The sequence below is a fragment of the Panicum virgatum genome, chromosome 8N (genome assembly GCF_016808335.1).
Source record: "Panicum virgatum strain AP13 chromosome 8N, P.virgatum_v5, whole genome shotgun sequence".
NCBI lineage: Eukaryota > Viridiplantae > Streptophyta > Magnoliopsida > Poales > Poaceae > Panicum > Panicum virgatum.
This window is the reverse complement of record NC_053152.1, coordinates 49,564,250-49,586,923: the sequence shown is the minus strand read 5'-3', so window position 1 is coordinate 49,586,923 and position 22,674 is coordinate 49,564,250. Positions and strand designations below refer to the sequence as shown.

General features: G+C 45.4%; 2 protein-coding genes and 1 long non-coding RNA gene across 16 annotated transcripts in view; all 3 read right to left on the bottom strand.

Annotated features, from left to right (window-relative positions):
- LOC120685603 (putative disease resistance protein RGA3) overlaps positions 1-22,674 on the bottom strand; it is a 39,637-nt gene that overhangs the window by 11,445 nt on the left and 5,518 nt on the right. The window contains exon 1 of one of the 2 annotated variants that reach the window (XM_039967624.1): positions 653-1,258. The exons of the other annotated variant lie outside the window; for it this stretch is intronic. Within the exon in view, the coding sequence (XP_039823558.1) occupies positions 653-994 (342 nt within the window). The 5' untranslated portion in view covers positions 995-1,258. Of the gene's footprint in view, positions 1-652; positions 1,259-22,674 lie in introns of those variants that run through there. 2 annotated transcript variants of the gene reach the window in all.
- Positions 7,561-13,677, bottom strand: LOC120685608. Of its 9 annotated transcripts, XR_005679658.1 has the most exons (7): positions 10,867-13,676; positions 9,241-9,299; positions 9,045-9,099; positions 8,778-8,924; positions 8,452-8,514; positions 7,828-7,909; positions 7,561-7,739 (listed from the first exon to the last, which is right to left on the bottom strand). It is a non-coding gene; the product is annotated as an uncharacterized LOC120685608 (long non-coding RNA). The 9 variants fall into 9 exon arrangements; XR_005679655.1 differs by having other exon boundaries at positions 7,561-7,909; positions 8,778-8,937; positions 10,867-13,677; XR_005679654.1 differs by having other exon boundaries at positions 7,561-7,909; positions 8,778-8,937; positions 9,536-13,675.
- Positions 16,562-21,693, bottom strand: LOC120685604 (putative disease resistance protein RGA3). Of its 5 annotated transcripts, XM_039967628.1 has the most exons (4): positions 21,457-21,540; positions 20,434-21,332; positions 16,970-19,414; positions 16,569-16,868 (listed from the first exon to the last, which is right to left on the bottom strand). In XM_039967628.1, exons 2-3 carry the CDS (start codon positions 21,124-21,126, stop codon positions 16,979-16,981), a joined length of 3,129 nt encoding a protein of 1,042 aa, XP_039823562.1. In that variant the 5' UTR covers positions 21,127-21,332; positions 21,457-21,540; the 3' UTR covers positions 16,569-16,868; positions 16,970-16,978. The 5 variants fall into 5 exon arrangements, with proteins under 5 accessions (XP_039823564.1, XP_039823562.1, XP_039823565.1 ...); XM_039967630.1 differs by lacking the exon at positions 21,457-21,540 and having other exon boundaries at positions 16,562-16,687; positions 16,997-19,414; positions 20,434-21,441; XM_039967631.1 differs by lacking the exon at positions 20,434-21,332 and having other exon boundaries at positions 21,457-21,693.

Genomic DNA, 22,674 nt, shown 5'->3' with positions numbered 1-22,674 from the left:
ATATTGTATCACTTTTAAGTCTTCTCTTATGAGGGAACGCTTCATGCAGTGCCATTCCTGAGCCCCCGCGCCGACCCGTTCCGCATGCGCCGCCGTCCCTGAGTCCCAGCGCCTCCCTCGACGTCAACGCCGGCTCCGCGAGGAGCTGCCGCGCCTCCGTTGCGAGGAGCTATCCTGCCGTCGTCGTGAGGAGGTCCGGCCTCCTACTCGCTCCTCCGCTCCTTGACGTGCCTGCATCTTAATCTATATCAAGGTTATCCCAAGGTAACCCCCTCCCCCCAATCTCGTTGGCCTGGACATCGATTTGTGCTAGCGTCCTTTAATTGATCTAGGATTGCACTGTTGGGATCTTCGTACCCGAAGGTTGCTTAGATGCTAACCACCTCTGCATCGATTGACAGAGGGCCTTGATGTCGAGGGATTGTGACCAAGCACGGAGCCTCTGCACCATGGGATTTGAGTTGGAGGGCCCTTGGGAAATTGGTATTTGCTCACCAAATCTGCATAGGGTGGCGCCCAGCCAGCTGAATCCCTTAGCGCACAGCAATAGTGTAGATCGAATCCTCTCTATGCATCTCCGGAACAACCAGGTCCCCTTGCAGCGGGTGATGCAAGCCCCAGCAGCGCTTGAGATCCAGCTGGGGCCGTCCCCCTTGATTTTCTTCTCGATCCGGTGATAATAGACGAGATCCAGTATGTCTTCAGCTTCATGCAGGATGGACTTGAGATCATTTTCAATCTTCCTGAGCATCGCGAGATCAGATTCAGATCCCTTGCCTTTCACTTCTCCGAGCATCCTCTGCTCCTCCACTTTTCTCACCGTCTCCTTGAGGCTTGGGATAGTGTCGATCTCCAGCTTCCGAAGCTTTCTTGATGTGTCAAGGGAGAGGTTGGCAAAGAACTTGTTCACAAGGAAGCTGAGTACGGGTGATAGCAGCCAACCCATGATGACGATGCTCGAGCCTACTGCTTCAATTCCCCACGGATTTGCCATGGATTGGAACTCTAAGCTCTCACGGAGGACAGGGGAAGAGGCTGGAGGAAGATGACGGACGGGGCGAATGGTAGTGACACACACACACTATGTGGCTAGCTAGATAGCCATAATGTGAACACACTTACACACCACAGCGCCGCTATTAAAGGGAGCTCTGCTTCCACCAACAGATAAAGACGAGCTCGCTCTTGCCGCACGAAGCTTGTTTTTTCAGCTATGTATTCTCAACATGTACACACGAGCATATACATGCATGGACGTCCACGCATTCTAGCGTGCTTCTTTTTTTCTCTTTTAGCTCTGCGTGCTTCTTCTTCTTTATTTTAAGTTTTTAACAGCACATACATACGAGGAGCTCTAGTACACGAAGGGCTTTGAACAAAATCTCATGCATCAAACACAATCATTTGTGATTCTGTTGATTGCATATTACTGAGAAATTTTGATATTTGACACCTAATACATGCGCCCCACTGAATTTGACACTCAATTAGTATGGTTTCGAAATTTAAAACCAGGACTACGAATTCTTTCGATATGGGTGTTTCTTCAACATTGAAGTCATTTTACTTTCTTTTCTTTTCCTCTTCTTTTTCCAAGCTAAATAGAGTGTCCATAGTCTTTGTATGTCTAGCAGTGTCGTTGACTCGTAAAGTCTTTGTATTCAGCCTTTTAGGTGCATATTGCCATCAGAGTGACACATACTTGGGCCCGGTTGGTTTCAGCGTCTTTGGCGCATTTAAGTGAGATGTGGAAAGAATCCTTAACAGCATACAACATTATTGCTCATGATTTTCAATACACGCTTCAGCCTTGACGCGCACAGTTCTTCAAGGTGGAGATGCGGGACGCAGACGAAGCTATGCTTCGAGGAACACTACTGTTCTTCATCTTGCTCGGATTGTTGATGCTAAACCAAACAGGATCTTAAACCCTTTTTTTAGAGGACCTTAAACTTGTTATGGGCCTTTGTGCATCCAAGTGAAGATTTGTGTTTTCTACGCATACTACTCACTACTTCAAAAACGATTTATAGTAAGCCTCGATTTTTTTCAGAGGTGGATCAAAATATAACTCGTTACTACAAATGGAGTGGGGTTACTGTAGCAACCGCCCCACCCCTAAAAATGTATTTTTGGGGTGGGTTGAAGGCGTCACCCGCCCCTGAAAATGGTGGTCATTTCTATGGGCGGGTGACGTCATCATCCATCCCTAAAAATGATCACCATTTCTAGGACCTAAAAATTGTTTTTATATAAAAACAAGCACGGATGCGGCCGATTCACCCCATTCTTTCTCTCCCACCAACCCTCTCTCCTCACCCTCTCCCATGCTTCTCCCTCTCCCAGTCCGAAACCCTAGCCAGGTGGCCCCACCGGGCGGCAGCGGCGCTCCTCCCTAGCCCAGATCCGGCCGGCGCCATCTTCCCCGACCCTCCCTGCGACCGGATCCGGTGGCGACGCCCGCAGATCGAGCGGTGGAGGTGCAGATGCGGTGCCTGTGGCGCGGATCTGTGCGCGGCCATGGGGCGTCGCAGTAGCGCTGATGTAGGTGAGATGGCGGGGCGTTGTGGCGGCGTGGGAGGTGCGCGGCCACGGGGCGTCGCGGCGGCATGAGCATGGGCGAGGTAGCAGGTCAGTTGCGAGGAGGCCCGAAAGTTCACCAGGTCGGTGTGCAACAACAAGCTCATCGGCGTGCGGGCTTCGCAACCAAGGCTGTGCGGTCGTGGCGTACAAGGTGTGTTGGGCCGGTGGGTGCTACAGCGCCGACATTCTAGTGGCCATGGAGGCCGCGGTGGCAGACAGCGTGGACGTGCTCTGCGTCTCCGCCGGCGTGGATGGCGGCAACCTCACGGCCTATTACAAGGATGGCATGGCTGCGGGCACCTACAATGCCATGGAGAAGGTGTCTTCGTTGCGTGCTCCGCTGGGAACAGACGGCCGGGCATAGGCACGCTGGCCAACGGCACGCCGTGGCTCACCACCATGGGCGCAGGCACCATCTCCTACGACGACAAGCAATGACGAGTAGTTATATAGGATATCCGAGGCGGCGGTGGCGCCAGCGAGGAGCAGCTGGTGGAGCGTCGCTTTTTTATTATTTTTTAAATCGGTTTTGTAGGGGTGTTTGACCCCTCATCCGCCCCTAGAAATCCATTTTTGGGGGCGGGCACGTTATTCGCCCCTACAAACAGCATTTGTAGATGCGAGAAATAGGGACGGGTATCACATCCGCTCCTAGAAATATATTTTTACCCGCTCCTACAAACTATTTTCGTAGTAGTGGCATTTAGTGGCAGGGGTTGGCGCATTCTTCTTTCCTGTAACAACCTTAAGGACGATGAGCACACCTAATGCATAGACATCGTTCATGTACTCGTGGTAAGCAGTAGTGGCTCACCTTGGTTGTAAGATCAGCCTGAAAATTAAATTTTGTTGTCCCCGGAAAATTAAGCTGCTGTTGAAGAAATGAAGAACATTGCAAAGCAGCTGGGTACTCGTAGATAATTAAGCTATCGATCCACACGCTGTGCTTGCTTAGCACAGAGGAATTTGCCAAGCTGGTTGTAACACCCTGTCCGGATACTCCGGCCGTAGGCCCGAATACTCCGGACATGGAGTTTCTAGTTCATATATGTTTTGTCCTCTGGGCCCCATAATCATTTAAATGGAAAATATCACTCTCTCTCTCTCCCTCACTCTCACTCTCTCCCGTCACCTCTCTCTCTCCCTCACTTCCCTCACGAGCTCACCCTCTCCCTCGTGAGCCCTCCCTCTCCATGATGCCCTAGATGTGATTTCAAAGCCAAGGAAGCTTCAAATCGGGTGGGGGAACTTTCCTCCCCACGAGCTCCTCCCAAGGGTACCTTGGATTTCAAGTTCTTCGCGCACGAAAAGCTCATCCAAGGTATTCAAACTTGTGCCGCCCCGATCTATCTTTTTAGGAGGTTCTATGTGGTTTCCTTTGGTCAATCATCTCTATATGCATCCTTGAACTAGGATTCAAGAGGGTTTCAAATTTGGTGGGTTGGTTTTGCCAAAATCAAAATTTCAGTTTTTGGGGCGAAAATGCTGTCGGGCCCGGAGACTCCGGGTATAAGCCCGAATACTCCGGGTTTTGGAACACTCCGGGCGAAACTCCGGGTATAAGCCCGGATACTCCGGGTTTGGGACACCCCGGGGAAACTCCGGGTATAGGCCCGGAAACTCCGGACTTGGGAGTCCGGATACTCCGGGTATTTGTCCGGATACTCCGGATTTTTGGGGAATATTTTGGGACAGGGAGTGCAATTTTTGTGTAAATTACTAGTAGTTGCATCTAGTCATTGGCTATTTTAAGGTTGCAACCCATGCATGCATTCTCATATCATTTGCATACGTGTAGACGCCGCCGCCGAGGGAGCCGTGTAAGAGGTGATCGCCGAGCCACAGGAGCACCAGGGGCAAGTTCAGCAGGAAGAGCGGCGTGAGCACCCGGCCCAAGGCCCAGCTGAGCCCAGTGTCGAGCAGCAGCCCGAAGGCAAGCCCCGGTGCACATCATATTAATCTAAATTATGGCACCTATATATGTATTTATTACTTGAGCATTACGTTTAGGAATTGTATGAAACCCTAGTTGCATAAACCCTAGGTTTCCTTGAGTTATACTTGTATGCATAGGACGATAGATATGCTATGCTAGATAGGATTCGGTAAAAGTCGAGTAATTTCCGATTACTCGCGAGATATAGCATATTTTTAGGTTTCCATATAGAAGTTACTCACCTTGGAATGAAAGTCTTGGAATGAAAGAAAGAATAGAATCTGAGACCAGGCGGGAGAGGTGTAGTTCCGCCTGTGTCAGTTAAGGACCGAGCCGTTGTTAGCCCTGCTGATCATGTTTGAACTGTACTAACCGCATGCCGGAAGTAGGAGGTAGTCGAAACCGGTAAGCCTAGTACTGCCTCGCTTTGAAAGTACAGAACTCCATCACCACCCCTTAGGGCGAGTCGAGTAGTCGAGGAGAAACAGGATGCATATGTTTACTTTTGTTGGTCTCTCGTTGAGCTCGGCTGCATATGTAGTTCGAGGCGGGGAGGGGAATTGGTTGGTGCGTGTGGTCCGACGGGGCATATGCGTGCCGTGTTGGTTAGGTCCACCTTGCAAGGTTAAAACAAATCGATTCTCCGTCAATCGCTCTCGGATATGCGCACCTTGATCACTGCGTCGCAGTGTAGTGTTATGATGGAATGATAGTTATATTTATTTATGTTGTTGAACACATTGAATTATTATTATTGTTGCTCCAACATGTGTGCTATAGTTGACTTATGCAAATATTAGATCAGAGTTAATCTATATAGAACCTGGAGCTCAAATAAGGAAAGTAAGGAATTACTTTAGCTGTTTTTCTGCAAAATAACCACCAGCCAAAAGCCTTCATCTCTAGGGATGTGGGCTAAGTTATACCCATTGGTCGGGTAAGTCTTGCTGAGTATTAATTGCTCAGGGCTTTTGTTGAAACATTATTTTAGGGCACTCAGACGTAGACTTTTGTCCCTGCTGCGTTAAGTTCATCCGCCGGGACGCAGAGGGATGGGAGGTTGTGGATCCAGACGTGTAGATAGGGATTCCCTAGGGTATCCTTTTGATAGTTGTAGGCCCTTTCTTCTATTCGGACCTTAATTTCGGTTTTGTAAAGTTTATAAACTATGCATGTATTCAAACTCGGTTTGTAAAACTCCAAGTAGGGTCATATGTATATCGTTGTATTTTCAAATATATGTCGTGCTTGTACCATCTGCGCTCACCTTCGCGTGAGACTATTGGTGTTGTTTCGATCGGGACGTGGGTTGAGAAAGGATCGCTAAATTAAGCCGTTAAGCTAATGCGCTCGATGTGTTCAAATGATGGCCATTACACTTAATTAGAGTTTTAATTTGGCTGTTCCGTCACACTGACTGACGGCCTATGACAATTGTCAATTGGTACCCAGATGATGGCGCCGAGATATACAACAATGTGCCGTTGTCTTTCACTGTCCCGACGTCGACGAAGACGCGCGGTTGTCGGCACCGTCGTGGTTCTGGAAGTGCGGTCGGAGGAGCCGGTGGAGGGGCCATTGGAAGATAGTTCAAAGACCAGCAGGCAAGTACTTGTCTGCTTTTGCATGGTTGCTTGGCTAGTTGGTCCTCAGTGTGAAGGCGCGACCCTGAAGGAATTAGCTTCATGGAGGCTATTCTCGTGGATTAGGCACTGTGTCTGGATACATGTGGAGTTTTTTTTTTTGAGTGGCTGATGTGGAGAATAGGGAGAATAAGTTAGATTGGATGTTTCATGGGGGCAAAAAATCAGTGGAGACCGGTTCCAAATAATGGCCTGCGCATACTGCATAGTGCATACCCACCTCCAATTGGTACACACGTCGGCTTCAACAAATAAATCCTTTTCAGATTTATAGCGCCATTGACTGGATCGTTTCAGTGTTGTATACGGAGTTTTAGGTGTACATTGCCATCAAGACAGACACACTTTGGCCCCGTCGTTTGGTTCAGCGTCTGTGGCGCGTTAAAGCAAGATGCGGGAAAAATCCTACTAAATGGCTCATGCCGCTCACGATTTTCGGTGCCATGCGAGACGCAGACGAAGCTACGTTTTCTAGGAAGACAACTATTCTTCGTCTTACGCTGCTTGTTGTTGAATGTTGACACTGAAACAAACAAGATCTTAGACTTCTGTACGTCTGTGCCTCCAATTGAGGATTTAATTTTTCTACGCCTATATATATATATATATATAGTGGCAGGGGTTAGAACACATACTGATATTGATAAGCGGCCTTGTTTCTCCGAAAATGATAGGATCGAGACTACAATTAAGTCCGTCGTCTAGCTTGTTGGATGGAGCAAAGAAAGTCTCTGAAATTATCTTCAGAGACTGTTCGCGCGCTGATAAGTCACACACAGTGCAGGACAAGTCGCACACAGTGCAGGCGGACAGAACGAAGCACGTACAGCCCATTATAATTGCGCTAAGACTAGTCTATCAACCCGTGCTACATACGAGCTAATTAAAATTAATATATGTATAAGATTAATAATTATAATTATCTATCTCACCCTCTATTTCATTTATTAAATATTCAAACACATACTCTAAAATATATATTTATCATTATCTTGTTACAATAGATTTCATTTTGCATCACACCTCTATATATATTAAATTGAACTATTTGTTTGTAAATTGATATTCTTATCTCTTCGATCATACATGAATACATGAATGAATCAGATGGCAAGAATTGTTGTGCTGGAAACCAACCATATTTTGCCATGTCTCTGCTCTGAACATTGCTTGTGGATTAAACAAAAACGTTCTTGACTGTTATAGGTCAGCCTTTTTTTTGTTGTTGTCGAGGCGGCCCCTGTACGTGATGAGCGTCAAACGTACTAAGCAATTTGTGATAAGCCTGCATGAGCCTGGACGGGCCTGCTTGCATCGACCTCCTAAATACTACTAGTAAGGTGCCCGTGCTAACGCCACGGAAAAATTTTAAACGTACACAAAACAACACATAATCAATAGTTCAAAATGAAAAATATATGTTTCACACAAAAGATGTAACATGTAGTTATTATATGTTGATAGTAGCTTGCCCATGCTAACACTATGGGTGACACCTTATTTATGCATATCTAGAAAATACATTGCACTGTGCTGTATGAACTGATATAAAACATGTGCTACCTCGCTCATTCTCACTACATACCAAAAAGAAGTGGTTCATCTCAGAACTAAACATAAAGATACATCTAAATTGTATATGCATAAGCTGTACATAAGTTGTACCTGCAAGCATGACGTGTCACAAAAAGCACCGGATCCAGATCGTTTTGTTGATAGTGATAGAATCAGCAATGGGATGCAATACCTATGCAAAGGATAAGAGCGAAATATGAATCCATTTGAAATCTTGGAAGAAGTTCATGGAAATACACATAATGAGTCTTGCAATAGATGACACTGCAAATGCAGCAAAAACAAATTAATCCTCGGCACCATTCAAGTTGGTGCAGTACAATCTGAAAAAAGAAAACTGACCTAGCATAATTTAGTTTGCTTGAAAGAAATAACGGTAAGATAGTTGTAATAAAGAATTACCTATCCCTAATAGCTTAGATCAATTTCTAACAATATAGTTATCTTGAACCCACCCATTAGCAAAGACAACTTCTAACATTATTATGGTAGCTAGTTTCACATTCAAAATTATGCACCTCATAAAATCAAATAGAGAAAAGGTCAAACAGCAAGATCTACTCACTTCTTGGCAACCTTTGAAAAAGGTCAAGCAGCTTAGCAAAGAGAATAAATAGCAAGGACAGAAGGGAGAACAAATACCTAACATCGTTCAATCAGTTTCTGAAACAAACTACTTCTCTGGACATGACACAAAAAATATATATGCATTACCTGGACTAAACTGCATCAATCAGATCCAATCATCTAGCCGCACAGCTCCGCCATGAGTCCAAACTATAAAGAAAGCATTTATATTTATATACAAGAAGCAATGTAAATTGTCAAAGAAACACATGAATTCAAAATTGGAAGGTAGATTATAACCAAAGACAACTCTGAACTTATCATGCATAGTAAGTTGGCCCGTGCTAACGCTACGGGTTAAAAAAACAAACATATTCTGCAATCCTCAAAGCATGTTATTTGATCATGTGTATAGGACTTAAGAAACAAAAAGAAAATTCAAACACAGAAGAATAGGAGGGAAATATGCTAACCTGCATTGCCACAGGAGCTTGAAATTTTGAGCCATGGCTTCTGTCAACTCCAAAAACCAAAAATGACACTCAGCGTAATTCTTTGTAATGGCCACTGGAACAGGCAAACAGCTAGGTAAAGAAGCCATTACAAACACAATCAGATATCTGAAACAAGCATCTATCAGTCCATCAGATAATCTTATCCAATCAGCAAGCTTATCTCTGTTCAAAGAGCATTTGCTCATAGAGCATTAAAAAAATAGCACAATATAGAAGTTATCTTACCGCAAAACAAGATCCCTTCACAATGGACCATATGTTTATCAAGTTCACCTGGGACCTAAAAAGCAAAGATTAGCTGGTTAATACATGCAGCTATCCAGTTTCAAGAATTAAGCATGTCTTGATCACTGCAAAATGAAAGAACCACTATATATCTGCAAAATGCAAGAAAAATATATGCAGGAATTCATTTTCTTACCAGTAAAAGATTGGACTCAATCCACCTGTTCCTGATGGAGGGTGACTGATCTATCAAAGCTGAAAGAATAAAGTAGAATAGAACTATTCAAACCCTGAACTTCTGCATGTAGCAGGTCTAAAAGAGGCATTAAATAAATAAGAAACCCTGAGGTTCCAGTTTCAGAAAAAAGGAGGCACGGCACAGGTAGAACATCATGTTTCAGAAATTTTGTGTCATCATATGATCGTAAACTTGGAGCATCACGGCATGGTAGGAAGTCCAGTAAAGAGAAAAAAAGGACCATGCCCAGTACCTCACAAGATATTTGATCATCAGAGCATATCCACCATGACTTGTTAACATAAAAAGACAAAGAACAGGTCTTAGGGGTCTCAGAAAAATATTATCATCATTTGATCATGATGTTGGAGCCTAAGGGCACAAAGAGAGTGAAAAAGTTAGAATAATCGGCGCCCAGTACCTCACAACATCTTCATCATCGGTTCATATACCTTGTAAGGTAAGTATCTGGAATAAAACTATCACATGGAAAAGAAGATGGCAGAACAAAAAGGCAACAACTTAGATGTACAGTTGTACATTTTCATCATAAGCATAAGATGGTACATGAAAGTTGAGATTGAGACAAGGAACAGGTAGAACATCATGTTTCAGAAATTTTATGAGTCATCATATGATCGTAAACTTGGAGCATCATGGCATGGTAGGAAGTCTAGTAACGAGAAAAAAAGGACCATGCCTAGTACCTCACAAGATATTTAATCATCAGAGCATATCCACCATGACTTGTTAACATAATAACAAGACAAAGAACAGGTCTTAGGGGTCTCAGAAAAATATTATCATAATTTGATCATGATGTTGGAGCCTAAGGGCACAATAGTGTACCAGTGTTTTGAGCCCTTGATTTTAACACAGTCGAGATTAGGGGTACAATCTGGTGGGTGCACTGCATGCTGAGCCTCTCAGCGGGGATCTCATACAAGGCAATTAGGGAAGAGATATCCATAAATTTGCATCGATCCTTTAGGGGTAGGGATCTCATACAAGGCAATTAGGGAAGACATATCCATAAATGGCTCTGTCAGATGATGTCTATTTTCATCGATTAAATAAACTTCCAGAATATCTCTGGCTTTCTTGCCTTCTACATACCGTAGGGCAAGGATCTGCATGGAACCATCAGGCTCAAGGTTTACACAACAAAATGCGTGTGCCAAAAAAAAAACAAAATTTTACACAATACGAAAATAACAATATGATTGCAAGCACAATTAGCAAAGTAAGTAGTAATAGGTCACCAAGTTTTATTCTAGGCTTGAAAATGCAAACACAAATAAGAAAGTATTGCACAACAACAAACTAATTGTTCATAAGAACTAAAACCAATTGGCATAATTTTTGCATCCTCGGCAAAACTCTAACAGTGGAACAAGAATAATCAAAGTCCATCAAGTAAAAGCAATAGCAACTTCTATTTCGGTGTAACATTGTTTGCCTAGACTTTTCATCAAACAAGCAGCAGGTAGGAACCCAAAGCAACACACCACATAATTAAAAAAAGCTAATGTTAAAAAAAGCAACACACCACACGACATTATTCCATAGAAATAGAAAGCTTACCGCATCCTTCTGTTGATCCTCTTGCCAAAACATTAACTTCATAGCTAATGTTGCAGAAGCAATCTTGCTCCTAGATGGTAAGAAATTATGCAAAATCAGCATGAGAAACCTCGACGTGGGTGAGCATGCCGTGGCCGCCACTCCGCGTGGCTTGCCGCAGAGCTCCCTCACCAGAGCAACCGCCGCCACAAAGCTCGTCCCTCTGTGCCGTTTATAGTTCCACACTACCGGATCTGAAATAGAATGGAGAAAAAAGAAGCGGGAAGTGAGAGAAGCAAGCTGGAGCACCGGCCACCGCGGCCACGGCCACGGCCGGTCGGCCAGCACCTCCGCGCGGCACAGAAGCAACACTGGCCTGCCGCGTCCCCGGCCAGCGCGTCCACGAGCGCGGCACAGAGGCAACGGCGGCCTACGGCATGCCCGGCCAGCGCCTCCACGCGCGCGAGTCCCGGTAGAGGAGGCTGGGCCAGCGCCGCCGGAAAGAGGAGGGCGGCTCCATGTCGCCCAGGCGAAGGAACGTAGATCCGGCTAAGGGAGGCGTAGATCCGGCGAGGGAGAGGGCGGATCCAGACCCAGTAGCCTCCGGACTCCCAAAACGGAGGTGGAGGAGACGACCTAGGTTTCTTGGCTGAGGGAGAAAGCGGAGGGAGGGAGGGAGGAATAGGGCCGGCCAACTTCGGCACAGCTGGGCGGCGCAGGAGGGGGCTTCGGCCCGAGGCGGCGCAGCAGGCAGGCCGGCGGCCCGGCGGCGGCCACGGACCCGCCCACTACCGGACGCGGCTGCGGGGGAGCTGGAGGCCGCGGCGCAGTCGGATGGCGCTCGGAGAAAGTTTCGAACGCGGGGCGCGGGGAAGAGGACCTGGCGCGCCGCGCGCGGGTTGGGCTGTCCGTCCGCTTCAACGCGTTGAAGCCTAGCGTTCCGGTCCGTTCGATGGGGTTTGGATGATCCAGATCTTTTGTTTTGAACTGTGGCGAGTTTTGGGGTACAATTTTGTTGGTGCATTCGGTCCCAAACATCTCAGTGGGGGACGGCAGTTTGGGTGGGCGTAGCGATGTTTAATCGTTCCCTTATAGGATGGAGTAATTAAATTCTCAAAGAAAAAATACTAGTAATTAATAAGCAAGACGCAAGAGTTGCAGAGCCTGACAACAAGCAAGCACCGAAATTCAAAACTCTGCAGAAAAGGGGTGCGCAGGGTTGGACGGAGCTCAATGGCCAAAAAGCTCATCAAGAAGCATTGGCCATAAGGATGATGCGCATCCTGCAAGATTCAAGGGGTGGTTAATTAAGAATCTCCGCGTTCGTGCAGGCTGCTACCAATGCAATCCCCCATTTTAAGAAAACAGGTTTTTAAGGTTTAGTCCCGGTTGGGAACTAGCTTTAGTCCCGGTTTGCAACACGTACGCACTATCACTACTATAGAAACAACATGTAGTCCCGGTTGGGAACTAGCTTTAGTCCCGGTTTCCCAACCGGGACTACGACTCCGGGACAAAAGATACTAGTTTTTGATCCCGGGTGATTCAACCGGGACAAAATGTAATTTTAGATACCGGGTGGGGTTCCTAACCGGGACAAAAGATAAAGAAAACAACAACAAAAAAGGTGCTTGTTTGTCCCGCCGCAGCTCCATACCTCCACCTCGACCACCACCTCATTCCTCTTCCAGTTCCAACTTCATCACAAAATATGCTTCAACTTTCTCATAGAGATACAATCACACTTAGAAGAAATTTAAGATTGAAGCTAGAAACATGTTCATCTCACAAGACAATCGTACAAGAAAGTACAAATCTAATTCATAACACATGAGATTGATTTGATTCAAATCATATAAAGATTCAATAGCTCAGTCACAAACAAAAAAATAATCACAGACAAAGCCTTCACACAAGCGAAGTGATGAACAAGAAAACCAAAACATTTGAAAAAGAAAAAAACAACACACCAGCCCAAGGTCCGAGCGGCTGCCGCTCGCTGCAAGCGATGCCGTTCCTGCCGCGCGCCTCGCTCTTCAGCTCCGCCACCGTTCGCCGCTCGCAGTTCGCCGCTTGCCGCTTGCCGCTTGCTGCGAACTGCTCGCTCATGGCTGCAGCCGCTGCTGCATCCCGAACCCGCTGTCCGAGCCCTCGACCTGAACTTCAGCTCCGGCAGGCCGCACCATCCTCCCGTGCCACGCTGCTCCGGCCGGCCGCACCTCCCTCCCGCTGCACGCTGCTCCGGTCAGCCTCGCCCTGCGATCCGGCTCCGGCGCCACCGCTCCCCGTGAGAGCTACTCGCTCGTGCAAGCTGCTGCTGCGTCCCAAGCTCGCCCCCGTGTGCTCCGCTCGGGCTCGCCGGCTGCAGCCAGAGGAAGACAAGAGAAGGAGAGGGAAGAGGATAAGATAGAGATGAGAGGATGAGAGAGATCGAGAGGAGGACAGAGATACATAGATGGAGACACGCACACGGATGATAGAAAAAAGGGGATCACTACCTTTGATCCCGGTGTTGGGCTCTAACCAGGATAAAAGCACCGCTATCGGTCCCGGTTGGTGGCTCCAACCGGGCCAAATAGTATTGGTCCCGGTTGGAGCCACCAACCGGGATAATTGATGGATTTCAACTAGGATTAAATTCTCTGCTCTCTACAGCAACCTGGTGGTCGTATCTAGGGGCGGGTGACGCCATCACCCGTCCCTAAAAAATGATTACCATTTCTAGGACATAAAAATTATTTTTTATATACAAATTATTTCGAGGTGGTGGTGTGGGAGGTGCGCGGCCGCGGGGCATAGCGGCGGAATGATCGTGGGTGAGGTGGTGGGGCAGTTGCGAGGAGGGCCGCAACTTCACCAGGCTGGTGTGCAACAACAAGCTCATCGACGCACGGGCCTTTGCAACCAAGGAGATGCGGTCGCGGCGTACAAGGCGTGTTGGGCTGGTGGGTGCTACAACGCCGACATCCTAGCGTCCATGGAGGCCGTGGTGGCGGATGGTGTGGAAGTGCTCCGTCTCCGCCGGCGTGGATGGCAGCAACCTCGCGGCCTACTACAAGGATGGCATGGATGCGGGCACCTACAACGCCATGGAGAAGGCGTCTTCGTCGCGTGCTGCGCCAGGAACAGGGGGCGGGCATAGGCACGCTGGCCAAAGGCACGCTGTGGCTCACCACCATGGGCGCAGACACCATCTCCTACGACAAGCAGCTATACCGGATATCCGAGGCGGCAGTGGCGCCGGCGAGGAGTAGCCGGTGGAGCGTTGCTTTTTTATTATTTTTTAAATTGGTTTGTCGGGGTGGGTGACCCCTCACCTGCCCCCTAGAAATCCATTTCTAGGGGTGGGCATATTATCCGCCTCTACAAACAATATTTGTAGTTGCGATAAGTAGGGACAGGTGTCGCATCCGCTCTTAGAAATACATTTTTACCCGCTCCTACAAACTATTTTCGTAGTAGTGACATTTAGTGGCAGGGGCTGGCACATTCTTCTTTCCTGTAATAACCTTAAGGACGATGAGCACCCCTAATGCATCGACGTCGTTCGTGTACTCGTGGGTAATAAGCAGTAGTGGCTCACCTTGGTTGTAAGACCAGCCTGAAAATTAAATTAATTGTCACAGGAAAATTAAGCTGCCATTGAAGAAATGAAGAACATTGCAGAGCAGCTGGGTATTCGTAGATAACTAAGGCCATGTTTAGTTTGCCAAAAATTTTTGAGTTTGGATATTGTAGTACTTTCGTTGTTATTTGACAATTAATATCCAATTATAAATTAATTAGGATTAAAAGATTCTTCTCGTCATTCATAGTTGAACTGTGTAATTAGTTATTTTTTCAACTGAATTTAATGCTCCATGCATGTGTTCGAAGATTTGATGTGATGGGTATTATAGGAAAATTTTTGACAAAGCTATCGATCCACACGCTGTGCTTGGTTAGCACAGAGGAATTTGCCTAGCTGGCGGCCTATGACAATTGTCAATTGGTACCCAGATGATGGCGCCGAGATATAGAACAATGTGCCGTTGTCTTTCACTGTCCCGACGTCGACGAAGACGCGCGGTTGTCGGCGCCGTCGTGGTTCTGGAAGTGGGGTCGGAGGAGCTGGTGGAAGGGCCATTGGAAGATAGTTCATAGACCAGCAGGCAAGTACTTGTCTGCTTTTGCATGGTTGCTTGGCTAGTTGGTCCTCAGTGTGAAGGCGCGACCCTGAAGGAATTAGCTTCATGGAGGCTATTCTCGTGGATTAGGCACTGGGACTGGATACATGTGGAGTTTTTTTTTTTTTTGAGTGGCTGATGTGGAGAATTGGGAGAATAAATTAGATTGGATGTTTTCATGGGAAAAAAAATCAGTGGAGACCGGTTCCAAATAATGGCCTGCGCATAATCACCTCCAATTGGTACACACGTCGGCTTCAGTGTTGAAGAATTGACTGGAGCGTTTCAGTGTCGTATACGGAGTTTTAGGTGTACATTGCCATCAAGACAGACACTTTGGCCCCGTCGTTTGGTTCAGCGTCTGTGGCGCGTTAAAGCAAGATGCGGGAAAAATCCTACTAAATGGCTCATGCCGCTCACGATTTTTGGTGCCATGCGAGACGCAGACGAAGCTACGTTTTCTAGGAAGACAACTATTCTTCGTCTTACGCTGCTTCTTGTTGAATGTTGACACTGAAACAAACAAGATCTTAGACTTCTGTACGTCTGTGCCTCCAATTGAGGATTTAATTTTTCTACGCCTATATATATATATATATATATATAGTGGCAGGGGTTAGAACACATACTGATATTGATAAGCGGCCTTGTTTCTCCGAAAATGATAGGATCGAGACTACAATTAAGTCCGTCGTCTAGCTTGTTGGATGGAGCAAAGAAAGTCTCTGAAATTATCTTCAGAGACCGTTCGCGCGCTGATAAGTCACACACAGTGCAGGACAAGTCGCACACAGTGCAGGCGGACAGAACGAAGCACGTACAGCCCATTCTAATTGCGCTAAGACTAGTCTATCAACCCGTGCTACATACAAGCTAATTAAAATTAATATAAATATAAAATTAATAATTATAATTATCTATCTCACCCTTTTTTTCATTTATTAAATATTCAAACACATACTCTAAAATATATATTTATCATTATCTTGTTACAATAGATTCCATTTTGCATCACATCTCTATATATATTAAGTTGAACTATTTGTTTGTAAATTGATATTCTTATCTCTTCGATCATACATGAATGAATCAGATGGCAAGAATTGTTGTGCTGGAATCCAACCATATTTTGCCATGTCTCTGCTCTGAACATTGCTTGTGGATTAAACAAAAACGTTCTTGACTGTTATAGGTCAGCCTTTTTTTTGTTGTTGTCGAGGCGGCCCCTGTACGTGATGAGCGTCAAACGTACTAAGCAATTTGTGATAAGCCTGCATGAGCCTGGACGGGCCTGCTTGCATCGACCTCCTAAATACTAGTAATTAAATTCTCAAAGAAAAAATACTAGTAATTAATAAGCAAGACGCAAGAGTTGCAGAGCCTGACAACAAGCAAGCACCGAAATTCAAAACTCTGCAGAAAAGGGGTGCGCAGGGTTGGACGGAGCTCAATGGCCAAAAAGCTCATCAAGAAGCATTGGCCATAAGGATGATGCGCATCCTGCAGGATTCAAGGGGTGGTTAATTAAGAATCTCCGCGTTCGTGCAGGCTGCTACCAATGCAATCCCCCATTTTTCACACAAAAAAACATACAGAGTTTCTCTTGCAAACACCAATGCAGAGGGCAAATACAGATGTTCGCTTGATTATTCAATCAAAAGATTCGCTCACGGAATGCAGTAAACAAACTAGAATAAGTAAGCGCACACAGGCAGGAAGGAACGAAGGAAGCAAAGCAGAAACCCACAGTCAAGGGCCGGGACACACGGCATGCGGACTGCACTTTGGTGTGTGATCTGGACCGTTATACTGGCCGGCCGAGCGTTCCCGACACGGACTCGTCTCCCGATGTCTGCTCTGCTTCACAGATGGAATCACGAACGTAACAAGGGTCAGCTTCGTATATGCATATATGCATCTTCGTAGTATTAGAAAGGGAAGGTGCCCAAGAGCATTACCGTCTGAGCTCAGCTTGATAAAAAAATATTCTTCTCTGGAATGTGCTGGATCTTTTGCCAATTTTGGTGTCCCTCTTCTTTACAGGTTGTACTGAGCGCGTCGCTGGAACTGATTTGAATCATCCGAAGAGATTCGGGCAGCGTTGGAAGGAGCTCCATCTCATCGCATCCATGAATAATCAAATTCTGGAGCGACACCAGATGCTCCATATTTTCCGGCAAGCGGTCCCAGTCACATTTAATAATGTGGAGCTCACGCAGATGAGTGAAGAGCTCGCTATCTTCAGGAATAGATGCCAATCGGCTGCAACCCATGAGCAAAAGTTTTTGCAGGCGCTTTGGGGCATCTGGGTGCTGCCGACTCAACATCCAGCTAGGATACCTTGAACCCTTGTAGAGCTGGATCTCAAGCTCTACAAGATCCTTCGGGGGGCAAAGGCCCTCAAGTACCTCTGCTGTGACGTCTGGGTTGCAGGTATCATTCCTGAACCGCAGCACCAGTTTTGTGAGTCGCTGCTTGCAGGCTAGCTGAGCTTCGAGAGCTTCCTCTTTGCTTCCGACAATCCCAAGACCCCATATCGTCAGAGCGCCCCGAAGCTTGTTTAGGTGCTTCAGCTGCTTCAACTCGTACCCTTGTTCCTCCTTTACATTAAAGTGTGTCAGCGTTTGGAGTGACGTCAGCCTGTGAACGTTGGGGAAAGGCATCCAAGCAGTGACGTGCCGCAAATGTATGAGATTAGCCATATCTTCAGGACAAGATACCCGCATGTAATTGGAATTACGTCTGACAAATATGGTCTGCATATGGTAAAGCCTGCTAAATGTGCTTGGCAAAATCAACTTGACACAGGGAAAACGAAGGCCAAGATAACGCAGATGCTTCATATGATCAATAGATGCTGGGACTGACACCACTTTCGGCCCATGATTGAGTTTAACGATCAGCACCCGCAGTTCCTTCAGCCTCATGAACAACCAATCAAAGACTTCTTCTAAGTCATCCATGGGTTGCGTCGTTCTATCTGTACCTGTATAGCGCTCCTCAATGATCAGGGTGCGTAAATTTCTGAAATCCAGATTTTTCTCCACGACAACCTTTGCTCCATTGTTGGTCCCGATGAAAACATGGCGAACCCCTGCTGGAATATCTTTTGGTGAGCCATTCAAATTAATTCTATGGAAATCACTTCCGGCAACCCTCTCAGCCAACTCGTGTAGCAGGTCATGAGTTGTGAATAATTCAGTGCCAGAAAATTTTCGTTGCACTTGCATAAAAAATGAGAATGTCAGTAACTCATCAAAGTAGTGACTGCCTACATCTTCCAATTCCCCTATTGCATTACTATTGGTGTTTACAAACCCTTGTGCTATCCAGATACGAACCAGCTCATCTCGTGTTAACTTGTATCCTCTGGGGAAAGTGCTGCAGTATGCAAAGCATCGCCTGGTGTCAGCACCAAGATGCTGATAGCTCCACCAAAGAGCTCCCATGGTCTCATTCAACACGACATCGTTTGCTGTTGCTTCCCAGAATCTGATCCTTCTATTCCTCCGAAGCTGCTTTCCTACTGTTACTGCAGCAATGGGTGAGCGGCGTAGCTTGTTCGCAATCTTGATTCCAATCCTTTTATATTCTGCATCATTACTTGATCCTGCATGATGCATGAACAACTTTAAGTACTCCTTCTTTTCCAGATCAGGTATTGGAATTTGCTTCTGAGCACATCCTAGAGCTGCACCCGCATCTTGTCTTTGAGCAGTCACCAGGATTCTACTTCCACTCTGCCCAACATCAAGGGCATCAAGTAGAATATCCTGTTCCATCTGCTTGTCATTATTGACCCAGAGATCATCCAGTACCAACAAGAAACGTTTGCCTTGCAGTTTATCCTTCACCTCTTTTTGTATGCTTTGAAGGCGTTCAGTATCGGAGGGTCGGACTTGCGTTGTCTGCTCCAAAATATCACGGAATATTTTATCCACTCTGAAAGTTGTAGACACATGACTGAACATGATAAGGTCAAAATGTTTGTCCTTAGCCTTCTTCTCATACTCACAAACATATTGCGCCAAGGTACTCTTCCCGGACCCTGCAATGCCATGTATACCAATCACCGAGTAAGGTCTACTACTATTGGAGCTTGGTCCATAAGCATCTGGTGCCTTACGAAGCTTTCTAGATATATCCTCACACTCCTTGTCTCGACCGATTACCATGTGTGAGATCTTTCTGTGTGAGTCGGCAATCTGCTCCTGCCTGCTGCTCTTTTTGCTAGTACCCTTGGCTGGAATTTCGCTGCTGCTGTTGCTGCTGCTGCTGCATTGCTGACTCAGCAGAGGTGAGTTTTTCAAGTCATTGAAAATATTTTCTATATCCTCTATTCTTTTCCTCAAGCTTTTTCCATCGATAGTAAGGAAGAAAACATCTACTGCAATGTCATCCTTCTGCAAGGAACAAGCTAGTGTCAAATGATTATACATGCCACATATTCCACTAGTGCTCTTGATTTATTATATTACTACACCATGCCGAGAATATTTGTCACCTTCTAGAATTTATGTACTCAAACTATTTACAGAAATGACAAGCAATGTGTCAAAATAAGTATTCAGATTGATATTAAGAGCATGTAAAAGTTTACTCGATAGAATTATTGCATTACATATCTTGCTATTACTAATTGGAGACTCCTTTCGAACCCTCACGTGAAGCCATCTAGTATTCTAGGCGGACACTCTACAAAATAGATAAACTCTCAGAAAAATCAGAGACATCCGATCATCAATCTAATAACTGTAATCATAATAGTCATAGGATCTATTATCTTTCATAATAAATTATCAACCCCTGCCATTATATGAAAATAAACTAAAGTAAGCCCCTAAATATGTATCTAAACTACCAACATCTGCCATTATAATAAAATCTAAAATAACCCTCTAATCTTGGTGTAAATTGCCCATCTCTATCATTAAAAAATGATGTAAATAACCCCTAAATTTGCATATAAATTATCCAATTATGTCATCAAAAGTTAAAATAACCTCTATTCTGAATCTAAATTATATATATAGTTATAACAAAATAATAAAGTGAACTAATATATAATTCTAAATTACTATTTTTATCATTATTAATATATTATTTATTTAAAAATACTACCCATGATAAGTGTCACCATGCATTCATGTTTGATGGAAGCGATAAGAATACGATTCGCAAACAAACGGTTCAATTAAATAAATATCAAACACACATGAAGGTGCGATGCAAAATAAAATCTATTGCAACTAGATAATGATAAATATATATTTTAAATTATGTGTCATAATATTTAATAGATGGAGGGTGTGAGATAGATAATTATAATTATTAGCTATAAGTCTAATTTTAGATTAACTCTAATTTTAGATAATTATAATTTTAGATTATAATTGGGCACGAGGATCATATCAGATGGTACCTTGTTTGTTTTGTTGATGCCAACAGCTTCATATGACCAGTCCCGGTAATGACAAGCAGCCACATACGTTTCGGCTAACCACTTCTGCATGGATTGACAGAGGGCCTTGATGTCGAGGGATTGTGACCAAGCACGGAGCCTCTGCATCACGGGTTTGGAGTTGGAGGACCTTTGGGAAATTGGTATTTGCTCACCAGATCTGCATAGGGTGGCGCCCAGCCAGCAGAATCCCATAGCGCACTGCAATAGTGCAGTTCGAATTCTCTCTATGCATCTCCGGAACAACCAGGTCCCCTTGCAGCGGGTGATGCAAGCGCCAACAGCCCTTGAGATCCAGCTGGAGCCGTCCCCCTTGACTTTCTTCTCGATCCGGTGATAATCGACGAGATCTAGTATGTCTTCGGCTTCGTACAGGACGGATTTGAGATCATTTTCTATCTTCTTGAGTGTCACGAGATTAGATTCAGATCCCTTGCCTTTCACTGCTCCCACCATCCTCTGCTCCTCCACTTTTGTCAGCGTCTCCTTGAGGCTTGGGATAGTGTCGATCTCCAGCTTCCGAAGCTTTCTTGATGTTTCAAAGGAGAGGTTGGCAAAGAACTTGTTCACAAGGAAGCTGAGTATGGGTGACAGCAGCCAACCCATGATGACGATGCTCGAGCCTACTGCTTGAATTCCCCATGGATTTGCCATGGATTGGAATGCTAAGCTCTCAGGTAGAAGGACAGGGGAAGAAGCTGGAGGAAGACGATGGACGTGGTGAATGGTGGTGTCACTAAGCTAGAATTCATCTGACGAAATGTTTCTTTCGGGCCGCATAGGTCACGAATGGATGAGGGCAATGGCTCAATACTTCACCAAATAACGCTTCTGATGTGTTGTCTACTTGCAGCAAATAACTGAATAATAAAATTAGCTTGCTACTACTAATTGGCTGGTCGTAAGTCAACCCTTGAACAATAATGATAAATACTAGATTTTAGAAAAGAGTTAGAAACGTTCAATCAACCAATCAGTACATACCTCTCCCTTAATATATTCAAGTAGCAGTAGACTTTTGGCAAGCCTCGTCAGCAACCCCGTCATCGTCGTCCTGCGGATCGTCCCAAGCAAAGACTCCAATAAATTAAACAGCTTCGAGCAGCTTCCCGGCCCACCCCATGAAGACGCCAGATCCAACCCCTTTATAAATATCCATTTGTGTTAGTTGGATTAATTTGCTACTTGCTGCTTTCGTCTGGTTGTGTTGTGGCTGGTAGGTGCTCGTAAAATAGTATTTGTATAGGGCGTTTTAGGTGCATATTGTCATCAAGAGTGACAATTATATATTGGGCCCTGTTTTGTTCAGCGCATGTGGCTGGGCGCGTTAAAGCTAGATGTGGAAAGAATCCTAGTAAACTCAATCCATGAGCATCATGTGACCACTACATCAGAATGGAATTGCCTTGGCAGTCTCAAAAACCGCTAAGGAAAATACGGAAACCACCAAGAAAATGATCCTATTGGCATTCTTGGCTGTTTGGCATGATTATGCAGTGGCTGGAATTGGTATATGTAGGATAGTTTTCTACTATGTTCAGCTCACAAGCTGTCTGGAATTATTGCTGGTACAGGGGATAGATCATATAGGTTGGTGTATACTGGTAGTGTAGGCTGCTGGTACAAATTCAGTGTTTTTACCTATTTTGCACAATGCACAGTAGCTGTGCGAGCCTGTAAGGCATTCCGGGCAATGAATCGCATTGCAAGAACTATTATGCTCGAAACCATATTTCGCCATGTCTCTGTTCTGGACATTGTTTGTGGGTTAAACAAAAAAGTTCTTGACTGTTATATGTCGGGCAATGATCACCTTTTTTTTGTTAAACAAAAAAACTAGCATTATTCAATCACAGTTGGGATTAGCGTAAGCAAGCCAGAGTATGCGCAATTGCGCATACAGAAACGAAGGAAGCAAGCAAGCAAACAAAGCAAAAACACATAATAGTTGGGAACACATGAGTAGAGCATTATCCGTTTCTCTCGCAGATCGCTGCATATAGGGCCACACTCGGCCAAGGCCCACCGTTCAGCTAGCATGAGGCAGCTATGTTGTTGCATTTTTAGTGTGGGCTACAACCTCGAGGAGCGGGCGACGTAGCTACTAGAGAACTAGCTATTGCAAACGGACTATCACCGCCGTAGCGGCTGTTGGAACCGATGGTGATGAGGTGCATCACCGCCGGTTCGTAACACGAACCG

Bases quoted from the DNA above. Each gene is read 5' to 3' on its own strand.
- LOC120685604 (XM_039967628.1), bottom strand. From the start codon at position 21,126: ATGGCAAATCCATGGGGAATTCAAGCAGTAGGCTCGAGCATCGTCATC. The intron at 19,415-20,433 runs GTACCATCTGAT...TGTTCCTTGCAG, and splicing joins GCATCAACAAAACAAACAAG to AAGGATGACATTGCAGTAGA.